The 15,656-nt window shown below is 36.1% G+C and overlaps 1 protein-coding gene and 1 non-coding gene across 4 annotated transcripts in view; both read right to left on the reverse strand.

The window, feature by feature from the left end:
- The window catches only part of MARK1 (microtubule affinity regulating kinase 1), a 115,669-nt gene that overhangs the window by 40,750 nt on the left and 59,263 nt on the right, over nt 1-15,656 (reverse strand). For all 3 annotated transcript variants that reach the window (XM_045982878.1, XM_045982877.1, XM_045982876.1), the window contains exons 4-7: nt 9,999-10,047; nt 8,867-8,932; nt 5,055-5,125; nt 224-280 (exon numbers count right to left, since the gene is read on the reverse strand). In XM_045982878.1, the coding sequence (XP_045838834.1) occupies nt 224-280; nt 5,055-5,125; nt 8,867-8,932; nt 9,999-10,047 (243 nt within the window). The remainder of the gene's footprint in view (nt 1-223; nt 281-5,054; nt 5,126-8,866; nt 8,933-9,998; nt 10,048-15,656) is intronic.
- On the reverse strand, nt 4,151-4,297 carry LOC123928503. The gene has a single exon (XR_006815723.1). It is a non-coding gene; the product is annotated as a U4 spliceosomal RNA (small nuclear RNA).

The raw sequence follows: 15,656 nt of genomic DNA on the forward strand, positions 1-15,656 counted from the left end.
GATAGTGAATCAAATCATCTAGCTTCAATGTGAGATAACCTCTCATTCCTATTTTCTTCATTTTCTCAGTGAGAATATCGCTTTTCATGATGTTGCTATGAGGATTAAGTAAAAACTCTTTCCTTGGAGCACCTGGCACAACTCAGCAACCACAGAGATGGCTCTGATATTACAAAACATCTGTTCGTGATTAAGACCTCTTGTTATAAAATCAGTGGCTTACCTTAAGATCACGGTGAACAATGCACTTTTGATGGCAATACTGTACAGCAGACACAATCTAAAATAAATATTTGGATAAAAGACGCATAATTATTTTATGGTAGAAACACTGCAATTTTCCCCCTATGACAACCTCCAAATGAGATAAATTACCAACTTAGATTTCAAAGTAGTATTAAATAATCTCCCTGTTCCTTCAGTTCTGAATAAAGTTAAAATGAGGAAAAGTTCACTTTTAAATGTGGACAGTGTAGATAAGCAGCATTCTCTTGTTAAAATATTTCTTTGTCTATGAAGATTTCTGGGGCTGTTACATTTTTCTGCTCACAGACATAATCAAGTATATACAGTTTGCAGTTCTGATCAGTGGTTTATCCCAATGTTGGGATAAGAGCTTTGGAACAGGTGAACCTGTCTATTTTAGGAATTATAATCAAATGTGTCCAAGGCCCGTTTTTAAAGTGAGGCCAATTTACTAAGAACTTATCAGTGGGGTATGTGGCATTGTCCTATATTTGTTCATATATAAAGAAATGGGAAAATCGTTCAGCCTTAAGATGAAACCCAATTATCAAAAAAAAAAAAAAAGGGAGGAAATGAAATTTAATCTTAAGCCTCTTACTAGGTCAGTCAAGCAAAGTATTGTACCCTTAACTAGATTTTGTATGCAACTGGAATTTTTAATTGTTACATAGGGCTCTTCGTACACAATGACTGAACAAGATGGAAACCAACAGTAGGAGCCGAAGATACAAGTGATAAATCGCTTATAAAGACTTCTTTGATAGCTGTTTACTACATAAAATAGAGAAATGGAAATCAGATAGCAATCAAGGTAAGAACTATTTTGTACACGTAGTTACAGCTGATCTACAGGAGGACGGCCATTTTAATGCACAGCAGAACATTCGATCCTGTGGATTCAGTTAAATGGAAACATAATATGAATGCTGAGTACTGGTTAGGCATTTACAAATGGAGATAGAAGTGAGATTTTTTAAAGTCTAAAGATGATGTGAAGTATGACCATGCTGATAAAAACATGGGTTTAAAAAAACCTTCAAAGTAGACCGCTCAGTACACTGTTCTAACGTATATTAAAATGGTTCAGACAGAAACATGAATTTGAAACAAAATCTACACACAATGAATAATATGTAATTCAGCTGAGTTCATTTTGATTCAAAAGTCAGTTTATTGAGTACCTGCTATGTGCAAGAAAACGTGCTGGTTGCCAGGGGAACACAAAATGAACACTACACAGACCCTGCCCTTGGGAGCTGAAAGTCTGATCAGGAGAAAACATGTACAGAACATGTATATGAGCAACCACCGTACAAGGCAGAATGACAGAAGCAGAGGCACAAAGAAGTGAGGGGAATCACATCAAATAAAGAACAATTTCTGTTAGAAATGCTGTCTGGAGTACAGGATATTTGATCTAAGCCATCCTGAATGACAGCAGCATCTGAAGATGCGGCCACCTGGAGACAGCGAGGCAGGGGTGAGGTGGTGAAATGCACTGAGGGCGAGGCTACACGATGTATTTGAAAAGCAGGTGGGAAAATGGTAGTAGTGGGAGTAAACGTTGACAGGTTGGGAAACGTCTCTGAGTTCCAAACCAAGCAGGTACTATAGAACCACTAGATGTCCTTAAGCAGAGCAGTTGTGAATGATTATGATCAATCTGAAGTGTAAATCCCCCCAAACAGCAGAATCTTATAACAAATATTTGTATTAGTCTCCTTAAGCAATATGCTTTAAAATCTAATATCCAGTTTCCATTAAAACACATTTACTTGCCAAGAGATATACACACTTACATGTAAATGTAACGCAGCTTAGTGAATACCCTACAAGGCTATTTTTAGTAAGACTGGTTTTCGAGTCACTTTGTCTTGGTAACAGTGAAGCATGGTATAGATACACGGCTTGGTTAACAAACATGCATTTCAACACTAGACAGAATGGCCTCCATGAAAGCAGTTCTACAGGCTTTTCTGGGATAAAAATCTCCTGAGTGTTAAAACCTTAAGAACAGAAAGATAATTAAGAGAATGCTCTGTATCAAGCATTTCATTCTCCCCAAACTCTATGACCTCTGACTTCTATCAGTTAAATGTGGTGGCTTATAATGTTACTAAACTTATCCCACGGGGTACAATTTCTGCCTTCTGATTCACTGCTAGAGTCCCCACGCACAAGCCTAAACCTCATTGTATTGTTCTATGGCCAGATCCTCCCATTCCAAAACATTCTGTACCTCATTAAGTAGGCTGTAGGAACTTCCTTATGACTGTTCCTCTATGGGTCTTGAAAACATGATTTACAATCAACCCTGCACTGACCCTAAATTCAGACCTGGCAGTGTTCTGCCATGAGGTGCAAATGGTGGGTTGCTTTGCAATTAATTTATAATTGAGTCAGGAATTCCCAAGCCTTAAGTAGTAGCCTTGAATTGGAAGAGTTGAATCAATACTGTAATTTTCTTTCAGGTCCTTCAAACATCAGGAATGCAGTGGCACGGCATGGTCCATGGGTACCGACGTGCTCTTGAATTGTCTCTGGCTGGACCAGCAGTAGAGGCAAGGACATATATGTGTATACACTTGATAACACAGTACACTCCTACACTGGTAATATTTAAAAAAAATAATTCATGATACAGAGCAAAAAAAGCAAACGTGTACATTTATCATCTTCATTACATTATAAAGAAAACTAGGTACCTCAAAAGCAAATTTAAGAATAAATATAACCTTTTGTCAAATGACTACTAAGTTGTGTATGTCTGCATCCCTGGTTTTTAAAAAGATGAGTTAGTTATCTTTTTAATTCCAAAGGAAGACATACAGAGAGTAAATACATTTAATATTTAACAAATAAGGAAAATATTTCCTATTATATGACATTTTAAATAGCATTTGACATCAACCTCTGCAACATGAAGAGTATTTCAAAGAATAATTCAAACTTCATTTTAAAAAAGAGCCAATTTGTAATTATTTGGGTCTTTACGAAAACATCTGTGTTCCAGCCATCAGGAAAGATGGGCAATTTCACTCTAACAGCAGGCATGGTCACTCCTCTAATTCCAGAGCACCCAGCACAGTTTTCTCCACACGGTATGATTTCAGTAAATAAATACAGCCGGGTGACTAAAAAGAAGTAGGGTAGTAGCAGATTCCAGGGGAAATATTCAACGTCAAGTGTAATTTTCATGCTGGTCGGCTCCTAACTACGATTGCGTGACTGATACTAAGAGAACGATGACATTGAAGGTGATGACCAGGACTTCAGTCAAGGTGAGCCTCCATCCTGGGACCGGAGGGGACTGAACAGGAAGTGGCTGAACCCCACGCAGGTCTTCAACATTCCGTCCTCCTTACTGGTTGTCTTTAGATTTCAGATATTTTAGGATGACATTTCTAGGAATCTATCCTGAATCAAAGGGGTATGCCTATCTTTGGTACACAACATCTCACAAATTATGTTCCAAAAAGTAATAACTCTGTGAGATATCAACAATAGCGTTTCATCAAACAAACTCACTTTGGGATCAATTTGGAGAATACTATGTCAAAAAAAGGTGAAACAGGTTTTTTCTTCCCTCTCCTCCAGAACTTTCAACTTTTTCTAATTGTTTATATGTTGACATATATGTAACATCTCTTAGAGGAAGACCCTATAACCATATTCAGTGTTTCCCCAACTGATTGATCACAGGACTCCTTTAACTAGAGAATCAGTACCCTCGTTTACAGAAGTACTGAGCTTTTTTTTTTTTTTTTAAGATTTTATTATTTATTTGCCAGAGAGAGACACAGCGAGACAGGGAGCACAAATAGGGAGAGTGGGAGAGGGAGAAGCAGGCTTCCCGCTGAGCAGGGAGCCCGATGTGGGGCTCAATCCTAGGACCCTGGGATCCTGACCTGAGCCGAAGGCAGACACTTAACGACTGAGCTACCCAGGTGCCCCAGTACTATGAGCTATTTTTAAATGAAATATTTTCAATGAGCAATAACCGTGCCTCAGATAAACCTCATTGGCTACAATACTGCCACTGCGCAAAGCTTAAATGAAATATTTAAAATTCTCTAAGGTAAAGTTTGGGCTACAGAAAGTTGCCTCCTGAAATTTTACTTCCAATAAATTTTATGAATAATTTACAATTCATTATTTGTCATTTCTATGGTAACTTATAATGTATGTTAATTACTTCATTCCTAAAAATTAGAAGTAAAATCCTAGATGAACTTAAATTATTTTTCCTTATTTTATAATTTCTATAACAAGCCATGTTCCATTTGAACTGGAAATACGCACATCTTGCCATAGTCTTCCGCTACATCTATTAAGGTTTTTTGCCCACTTGACTAAATAAAACTGACCACAGTCTTTAAATCTAAAAGGTATGAGTTCTAATACCAAGACATCTTTAATGACAAAGGAAAATACAGTAATGTCTTTAAGCACTATGCATATATATGAAATACATAAAGCTAATAATACCTGATAATAATTATTGGGTAACGGATTAAGTATTTCTTTTCTTTCTTCATCTATATTTCCAAAACTATCAATGAATTAATGACACTCACCTATAAACATTTCACTATTTATGATCTTCTAAAAATAACCATATGCAACTCTCTTAAATTTAAATTCAGGAAGAACAAATTTCTTTTACAGTTTCCCATTCTTAAAAAGTATAAGAAAGCAGGAATTTTTCTTTTTAAAATACCATGTACTCTGAAGTCCAATTTGTGATACTGTCCATTGTATATTACTAAAAACATTACCAAAACAAAGTTAAAAACTACTTTCCATACCTGCCTAAATTTTGCACGGGCCTCTTTTTCTTTCATTCTTCCATGGGCAACTAAGTAATCAAATACTTCACCTGAATCAGAAAGGTAAAGCAGGCAGTAAAATATACATAAATTTTTCAGTTAACAATATAAGCAATGTCAAGTTTTTGCCTTGTTTTTAGAGAAGCTTTTGGCCCACAATTTTCTGCTAGTTTTACGTAAATCACAAACTATTACATGAAGGGAAAAAGGGAAAAACTACACATAGAATTGAGTATCTGTAGCAGCTTATGATTTAGCAAAACTCTTTTAAAAATAAGTCATAAAAACATAACCGAAAAAACTTGCTTTCTGATTTCAAGTATTATACAAAAATACAGTCAACTCTTTATTATCCATTCTAATAAAGGGAAGCCACAGTATGAGCAATCAAAAAATTCCACTTGGCTTTGTATTTGGAACCTACACGTCAGACAAAGTAACAAAAGTCCTATTACGCTGGATCTCTCGCTTTTAAATTCTACATGTCGTGGAGTCTTGGTCAAACTTCTTCTCACTACTTCCATTCACATTGATTTCAGCCACTTCCTTCCTATACTCTGACTATGCTCTTCTCACAATACTCATATCACCTATTTCGGTACTTTTAGGTACACACAGAATTAAACCATCCTGCGTGCATCTCCCGTTACTCCAAATGAGCTTCAGTTATCATACCTGCCCTATCCCCATGAGAGAACACAGAGTGGATAGACAATACATACTTGCTGAAATAATTTAAACTAGAACCTACAGAAATTTCCTATTAGATCCATTACTTTACATGTCTTAGGTTTTTTTCATTTTTCTTTAGTCAATACTATAAAAAAAGCAAATTAATATTTAGTTACAATATTAAAAATAAAGTATCTCAGTGTAAGGGAGAAATTTATTTTTTACGTCCTTATAATACACATCATATGGATATACATATATATTAAAAACTCGCAAAATGGGTTAAAGAGTTCTTATAAATACAGCAAAGTGGTTAAAACCCAGGCTTTAAAATCAGACCAGTTTTGATATGAATCCTGGTTTAGCCCCAAGTAGCTACTGGGAGGTATTAGGAAGATTTCTTAACTTTATTAAGACCCAGTTTCTAACCAGTGCCTATCTCACATGGCTGTTTTAAGATGAAATGAAATAATGCATGTGCTTAGCACAGTGACTGGCATATAGTAAGCACTCAATAAATTATATATTTGCATCTAAGTATACAGAAAATTGTATATATATTCAATATCAGTCCTATAAATATATAAGTAAAAACCAAATATGTAATGATGTATGTCAGATGAAACTAATACATCTAGAATGTCAGACAACATATGATATCAAGCATACTTAAATGACTGAATGGGATGATGAAAACAGAAATGAATGGATGCTCTGGTTGACCCATCACAGTAGTTAATTCTAGATATGTGAGTTTAGGCTGGGAAAGATGTATGCAAGAGTTCAAAAATATGTACGGCTCTTGAGTCCTGCCCAGAACGTCCGTACCCCAGGTGTTTACGAGACTTAGTCCTTCACTTATTGTATATACTGTTTGCTTGTGATTTGCTTCCCCCAAAGAATGTAATCTTCTCGAGGGTGGGACTCTGTCTTTGCTCACCCATGTGTTTCCCAGCACTAGAGTAATATCTGGTGCACAGAAACATTTAATAAACATTGTTTGCATGAATGAAAGAAGGAATCAACACACCATTCCAGAGCAGCCCCGACACCTACTTTTAATAGGCTCTTTTGGATTAAATATGGTTCAGAATCATAAATGAGTTCCCTGCCTACCTAATCACCAAAGATCTCTTGCTCTGTTAGTGAGCCCAAATCAAATGAACTAAATACTCCTGACAAAGAGGCAGCTGTTTGACTCGACTCTTTATTCATGTTAGAGTCAATCCTAAAATGTCTAGAAATTTCAGAGGAAAAATACTAAATGTTGATTATAAAAGTTACCTTGCCATTTATAGATTAAAAAGGTAAGGGAATCATTCTAGATTCGTCACCGCAGAGCCTTGATGGTTTTGTGAAAGGGTCACTGATGGGCCAGACTCAAAGAAAACTCATCACTAAGAGTTAGAATGGAATGAGAAAGCACTTGGTTTGGGCTGAATTCCAGCATATGCCTCTGCAGACTGCACCCCAGGCCCCTCCTAACTCTGCTACTGAAGGAGAGCAGTGATGACCCCATGTGCTCTCTGGTACCCCAGCCATTGCTCCCCTTCATTAGCACCAATAGAGAGTTGACTGTACTTACCATCTATTGTTAAACAGCATACATGTTAATATTAACACAGCCTTGTGGTGGACCTTCATAAAATCAGAAGCGTCCACCGATTTTTAGCGGTAAGTAATTTCTCCTATCAAAGCAAAGTCTAGTCCCTTTCTCTAGACTTCAGATCAGTAAAAGGGAAAAAAAGAGTCCAACTGAACTAAAAATATCACCCCGGGTTCCCACGCTGACAAACTGTTATATAAATCTAACTAAAGGATAGAAAAAAAAGAAACAGTTCATTATGTGGTATCTCTGTAGGTTCACTGATTTTATTATAGAACTACATTTTATGCAAATTCACATGGCTGTATTAATATATTTTAAAAATCCTGTAATAATAAACCTTAATGACATAGGTTTTCAGGTTAAGTAAAAAAACCTACATCAAAATACTTTTAGGTTGAGAAAAGGCTTTGCAAAACCCTACTAAAACTTTCAATCTGCATTAAAAACAGAAAAAGCTATTAAAATATATGTAATATTTGTAGTAAACATTTTTAGAAATCTAAGAAACAGTATAAAAATACACACTTTGGATACAAAAGACTAGAATAAATTCTCTTTATCCAACTTACATAAAATCTGAATTACCATAAAAATCTATACACCTTTATTAGCTAAAAAGGACTCAACACTAAATTCGACCCTAAGTTTTTCTATTGATTAGCAAAAAAGTAAATTAGTCAAAGTGGTTTAATTAATTTCAGCTGCCCTCCCTCTTTTTTATTTGCTTAACTTCTTAATTCTTCAACTGCTTAAAGCCTTTAAACATTCTTTTTTTAGTTATTAAATGATTTATCTCCAAAAAATTTTAAACGTGTTTCTAAGAAAGTCTTATGCTTAACACAACAGTGATTTTGAGCAGACATACTTCTCATTTGAAGGAAAGTTCAGAAGATGAAAATAATTTTCTATTATATATCAATGTTTAAAAATCACTCTTACTTTTGACACTATATAGTCAAAATATATATTATATTCTGCAAACATATCTTATTTCTGTCACTCAGTCTTCTAACTTATAACATGTATAAATCAATACTTGTTTAAATTGAAACATTTTATGGATTATCTTGAAAATGCATGTATACTGAGAATCTGTCATATATGAACAATCAATGAAATAAACATCTGCCCTAGAACATGCTTTTACTATAAACTTTATTAAATACATTCTGAATTAGTGATTTCCTTACAGCCAAGTGCTTCTAATCACAATAATATAATATTTAGACAAGAGAATCAAAACATTCATTGATAACAATGCAAATTTAAAGTTTAGAAAAATGTCCCTAGGCAATTTTTAACTGAGCCAAAATCTGACTTTTAAATGTAGGATCAGTGGGTCTTGAGAGTAAACACTGAATTTTACTTAAGATTTATCACTTAAAGGTATTTTAATAAAACTATACATTCACTAACAACAGTGAAGATGTAAGTGTTACAATGAACCTTCAGGTGCTGATAATTCTGTATGCCTCATCAAAGATAACTTTTCCATCCCTCTCATCCTTACCCCCACTCGCGTACTCCATGACTAAATAGAGGGTCTTCTCTGTTTCAATAACTTCAAACAATTTTACTGAAAAAAGAAATTAGAGATATAACTTGTAATTATTAGCACATATTGGATCTGCTTTAAGAATAAATTTTCCCTAAGTCAAGGGAAAATTTGAGTATTTACTAAAAATCATTAATTATAATTCAAAACTGAAAAATTCTCTCAAGGGTTATTACTACTATGGAGGAAAACTACTTACCACAAAGTGATTTGGAACCAACTGCTGCGTCAAAAGAGTTAAGTTTTGGGGGTTAAAAAAAATCATTACTTTTTCTAATGAGAATAATATAATAAAAAGGAAAAGCTTAAAATCAGAATAACAAAATTTTAACTAAAGCCTATAAGGAGACTGTATTATAATGAGCTTATCATAAAATGGTAAACACTCTTTGGTAGAGAAACAAAGTCTATAATTATGTGGTGTTACAAAAGTTTCTGGTTAAACAGCTACCAAGTTATCAGACTTATAGTTGAAATTATACATCACAAATAATCACATTAACAACTCTAATGAACATAAGACTTTTAAGTGTAAAAGAAAAAAGTGTTAAGAAAATGAGCAGATTAAAAGAAAAATTACTTTTTACTTCTTACAATCCAATGACTTCCTATGTACTCAATATATTTATTTGTAAATGTAGGGGAAAATAAGAACTTGTGGGAATAAGTAAACTAAAACTGAAATAAATTCTATTTTCTTAAAAATTCAAATTAGTGATTTTGCCTATAAAATACGGTCAAATCCAAAAGTATTTTATCAAAATTATCTGGAATTCATTTCTTATAAATACTTCAATGGCATCCAATCGCTGTTTAGAACAATTTTGTAAGGAGATACAAAAAATATTCATATGCACTAACCCCAAGTCACATGTATTATTTTAGCGGAGAGCATAAGACAGCAAGGCAGTAGAAAATAGCCATCTGTAGCCTTCAATTAACTTCTTTATAATCTATTTGTACCAAAAATATCACTTTCTCAGGTTATCACTCTTTTTATAAAGAACATTCTTAAAATTCTATCTTTTCAAATAGCTTCAAATTAAAGAATATACTTCATCTTTAATTGTGTATGTAAGTTTCTTACCTATATTAGGATGATTCAATATCTTCATTATTCGTACTTCTCGAAACAACTGTTAAAGAAAACAGGTAGACATATTTCTGTTAAAATTATTCACTTGAAGAAATTCATCTTCTTACAAGACATTAGAAGATCCTGGTCATGAGCTAAGAAAGAAACAAGAGATTTGTTCCTCATGCTCAACTCTAACTTTGCTGACACTTGATTTCCAGGACAATTTTAACAAGATGAATTCAGATGGTTCCATGTACATGTATGTGTGAATACACCATATACCATAAAACTCAACATTTTTATTTGACTACTCTTCATTACTGCGAACAAAAGAAAAACACTATAGAAATGAAACTAAACGATCCTCCACATAATTTTTATCCAAAACCAATATTCCTTGGGGGCAGGGAGGGGAGTCCTGATTCTTTAGTCATCTCTACTGGCTGATCAGACACTTTATGAAAGATTAAATGATATAAACCTACATTAAATAAAATTTGAAAAGGAAACAAAACTATTTCAGTAGCATTTTTAGGGAAACGTCCATAATAGAAGTAAAGGACAATAAAAATATATTTACCACTTTTTGGGGAGGGGAGGCGAACCATAAGAGACTATGGACTCTGAAAAACAACCTGAGGGTTTTGAAGGGTCAGGGGTGGGAGGTTGGGGGAACAGGTGGTGGGTAATGGGGAGGGCACGTTTTGCATGGAGCACTGGGTGTTGTGCAAAAAGAATGAATACTGTTACGCTGAAAAAATAAATAAAATGGAAAAAAAATATATTTACCACTTTTTAAAAAAAGATTTTATTTACTTATTTGACAGAGAGATCACAAGTAGGCAGAGAGGCAGGCAAAGGGAGAGGGAGAAGCAGGCTCCCCACTGAGCAGAGAGCAGGATGTGGGGTTCGATCCCGGGACCCTGAGATCATGACCTGAGCCAAAGGCAGAGGGTTAACCCACTGAGCCACCCAGGTGCCCCTATATTTACCACTTTATATAAAACCAAAGTGTACTGAAAATCAGTCACTTTTTGAAACACAAATGTTAAAAGTTCCATTCCGTTTATTGTATAATATAGGGCTCATTTTTTAAAAGTCTGACCTGGCATTATTCCCCCTCTATGCTGTCTTTGAGAACATGTTAAGTTCAAAATCAAGCGCCCACGGCAATAAAATAGAATAAGTGATGATATTCCAAAAAGTCTTTATTATGACACATGTTTTTATCAGAATAAATGTAAAGTTGATGCTTTCAGAGGTGACATTTCTCCAAGGAAGATAGACAAATGGCCAGGAAGAACATGAAAAGATGCTCAACATGATTAATCACGAGGTAAATGTAAATCAAAATCACAGTGAGATAACACCTCAGACTCAGGACGGCCACTACTAAATTTAAAAAAATAAACAACAAAAAACAGTAAATAACAAATCTTGGCAAGGATGTGGTTAAAGTGTATGTATCTAAAAGACTGAAAGCAGAGACTCAAACAGGTATTGTATACCCATGTTAACAATAATACAATGGTATTATTCACAACAGCTAAACGGTAGAAGCACCCAAGTGTCCACTGAGGAATGAATGAAGAAATTGTGGTATATCCATACAATGGAATAATATTCACTTTTAAAAATGAAAGAAATTCTGACATACACTATAACATGAGAAAACCTTGAGAACATCATATTAAATGTAATCAACCAGTCACGGAAGGAGAAAACCATGTGATTCCTCGTGCATATCAGGTACCTAGATAAGTTAGTCAAACTAATAGACATAGAAGGTAGCCAGAGCCTGGAGTGACAGAGGAATAAAGGTTTATTGTTTAATGGGCACAGAGCTTTCGGTTAGGGAAGAAGAAGAAAGTTCTGGAGTTGGATGGTAGTGATGACTGCACAATAATGTAAATGTACTTGATACCACTGTACTTACTTTTAAAAATGGTTAAAACAATAAATCTTATGTATATATTAACACAAGTTAAAAACAGAAATACAATGTGTTGATATGCCTCAAAAGCTTTTTTTTTTTAAATATTATTTTTTTTTAAAGATTTTATTTATTTATTTGAGAGAGAGAGAGAGAGCACAAGTAGGAAGAGAGGCAGGCAGAGAGACAGGAGGAAGCAGCTCCCTGCTGAGCACAGAGCCCCATGCGGGGCTCGATCCCAGGACCCTGAGATCATGACCTGAGCTGAAGGCAGAGGCTTAACCCACTGAGCCACCCAGGCACCCCGATATGCCTCAAAAGCTTTAACGCCAGTGGAAAAACCTACTTAAGGCGTATCTACCGCAGAAATCTCGTCCCAGCGATCCTTGATAATTGGCATACCGAAATGCAGGCAGTACGTAAGTCTCTCTCTGTATGTGTGTGTGCACATACATACATATTTATAAATAAATTGTAATGAAATCTATGATCATGTAACTTTAACAATTAAAAACTGTACATCAATAAACAGAAAATGAAAGCAAATGTATTCATGTTCATTCATATAAATCATCAAGACCTGTTGACTTGACCTCCAAAATTCATCTCACCACAGTCACCTCTATCCATCCACACAAGCAACACTGGATTCCACAGGTCTCTGTAAACATCCATTCTGCAATCCCTTTTCTATACTCCCATCCTCCAGTTCATTATCCACACAACACTACACTATTTCAGATCCACTGGCGGTTTCCCAGTGCCATTAGCACAAAACCCATAACCTTCCACATGGGCTACCAGGCCTTGAAAATCAAGATCTTGCTTACCTTACCATGCTTATCTCATGACACTCTAGATAACAACTAGATGGATGTCTCCTAGACGGATTTCACTCAAGCCAACCAGCATCCTTCTCAGGTGAACTTGTTAAGGTCCCTCTCTACTCAGGGCCTTGCACAAGCTGTTCCCCCTCTTCCTGGAATGAATGTTCTTCATTCACTTTTTGAATTATGAAGTATTTCAAATTTGCTAAAAAGTACAGAAAAACATGAAGGACATTGATAGATGGAGAGGAGAAGTGAGTTGGGGGAAATCAGAGGAGGAGACGAAGCATGAGAGACTGTGGACTCTGAGAAACAAACTGAGGGTTTGGGGGGGGTGTTGGGTGAACCCAGCGGTGGGTATTAAGGAGGGCATGTACTGCATGGAGCACTGGGTGTGGTACATAAACAGTGAACTTTGGAACACTGAAAAAAAAATTAAATTAAAAAAAAAGGACAGGGACGCCTGTGTGGCTCAGTTGGTTAGGCGGCTGCCTTTGGCCCAGGTCATGATCCCAGCGTTCTGGGATCGAGTCCCACATCCGACTCCTTGCTTGGCAGGGAGACTGCTTCTCTCTCTGTCTCTGCCTGCCACTCTGTCTGCATGTGCTTGTTCTTTCTCTCTCTCTGACAAATAAATAAATAAAATCTTAAAAAAAAAAAAAAGGACAGAAATAAATATAGAACCTACCTCTCTACCACCAAGATTAAATAAACAACTTATGCTAATATTCTGCCATATTTTCATAATATTTTATTATTTTTAATAAAATTATATATTTTAAATTTACAATTTTTTTATGTTTAAGATTTTATTTATTATATATATAGAGAGAGAGAGAAAGAGAGAGCACACACGCAAGCAGAGGGAGAGGGAGAAGAAGGGGGAGAGATTTCAGGCAGACTCCACACTGAGCTCAGAGCCTGGTGCGGGGCTCAGTCTCACAACCCTGAGATCATGACCTGAGCCAATACTGAGTCAGATGACCAACTGACTGAGCCACCCAGGTGCCCATGAATATTTAATTAATAACTTTATTTAATAAAATATTGTTAAGACATTAATCATTATAGTCATAGCTAGAAACTCATCCCCACCTCTTTTTCTTCCTTCCCACTCTAGATATAACCACAGCCCTAAGGCTGGTATATAACAAGCTACATACTTTTATAATTTCCTATATGTATATATATAAATAGCAATATTACTTATATAAATGGCAATATTACTTTTTTGTGTTTCAAACCTTATGTAAATGGAGTCATATTGAAATTATTTCTCTAAACTTATTTTTTCTCCAACATAATGTTTCTTTGTTCCATCTCTGTTGTGTATAGATCTGGTTCATTTACGGGAATTGCTGTGTTCCATTATAAGAAGAAACCAGTTTATACACTGCTCTGTTGAGGATATTAACTTATTTATATATTACTATTTATATATTTTTACTATTGCAATCCGTGTTATAATGAATATTCTTGACATGTTTCCCTAAATATCCAGAAACTTCGTTTTTTGATCGTGGTGTGTATACACCCTCCACCTAATCTGCCCTCCACCCCCATTCTGTACTTGACGGGCTAGAACTCATCTTTGATGAGATGTCCGTTCAGATCATTTGACCAGTTTTTAATCGGTTGTTTGCTTTCCTAAGTCTTTTCAAGCCATTTTTTTTTTTTTTTTAAGAGAGAGAGAGAACATGAGAAGGAAGGAGGTCAGAGGGAGAAGCAGACTCCCCATGGAGCTGGGAGTCTTATGCGGGACTCGATCCTGGAACTCCGGGATCATGACCTGAGCCAAAGGCAGCTGTCCAACCAACTGAGCCCACCCTCAAGCCAGTTTTTGAGCCCGTTCCAATCGCCGACAATACCAGAAGCCTGTGCACAGTAGCAAACATGGGTTGTCCATCAAATACCTTGTCGATTCCACTCCGTAACATCAGAGAACGGGTCGTCCACACCAGTAGCCCTGGAGGCCCTAGCAGAAGCCAGAAGTCACATCCCCTCACTTTTCCCTTGTGGGTTTCAGGGAGGTAAAAGGCCTTGGTCTGAGTGGGGTGGCCTCAGGTCAGCAGAGGGTAGGGTGCCCAGGGGGTCTTGGAATCCAAGTAACTATCCTGCCTTGCCAGGACTCTGGAGGCTGACACCAGGGTGGGGCTCCGCGGCATCTCCCGTGTTCTGGGGGCACAGTCCCCTCTGAACACACTCAGGGTTTTTGCCATCTAGGCTTCCTCTGCTTATTGGATGAACCGTCCTCCAAGTAAGACCGGCACCTCCAGAGAAAGAGGAAGTAAGGGAGCCGAGCATCAGACGATCTTTGCTCAGGGACTCCCTCGGCTGACAGCAGAGGCAACAGGTGGGTTAGATCTTCAGAGAACTTAGACTTCTGCTTTCAACCTTTTTATACAATTCACATGTAACTATAAAATCACAACTCACAAATTTGATGATCCTGGGTTTTACTGTAACCAAAGAGTTCCCTCCCCCCCAGAAAAACAAGGCAAATACTATGCCAGTCTCTTGCTTTTCTCATGGCTTTCATGAAGTCATTTTACAAGCACTGAGTAATAAAATCAACCACCTACACATTAAAAAAATCATTTTGTAAGGAAAAAGGGTTATTTGTAACTAAGGTATAAATATATTTTTAGATATTGAAGATTTTTTTTTTAATACTGGTTTTTCCCCTCTGAACCCCACACCAGAAGAATGTATTATACAGAATAAACACAAATCGTCCCTATTTCGGTTTTGCTATACTCTACAGATTTTAAAGTGGCGAGACCTGTTATTAATAGGAGCAGCACTACTGTAACTGTCATTTGCATTCATCAGTGTCATAGTTATTGTGCATTTCTAGTAGAAAAGTCCCTGATACCAATCTGGCTCTCCTACGCTTACACATAAGTA

This window comes from Meles meles, chromosome 17 (assembly GCF_922984935.1).
Source record: "Meles meles chromosome 17, mMelMel3.1 paternal haplotype, whole genome shotgun sequence".
Lineage (NCBI taxonomy): Eukaryota > Metazoa > Chordata > Mammalia > Carnivora > Mustelidae > Meles > Meles meles.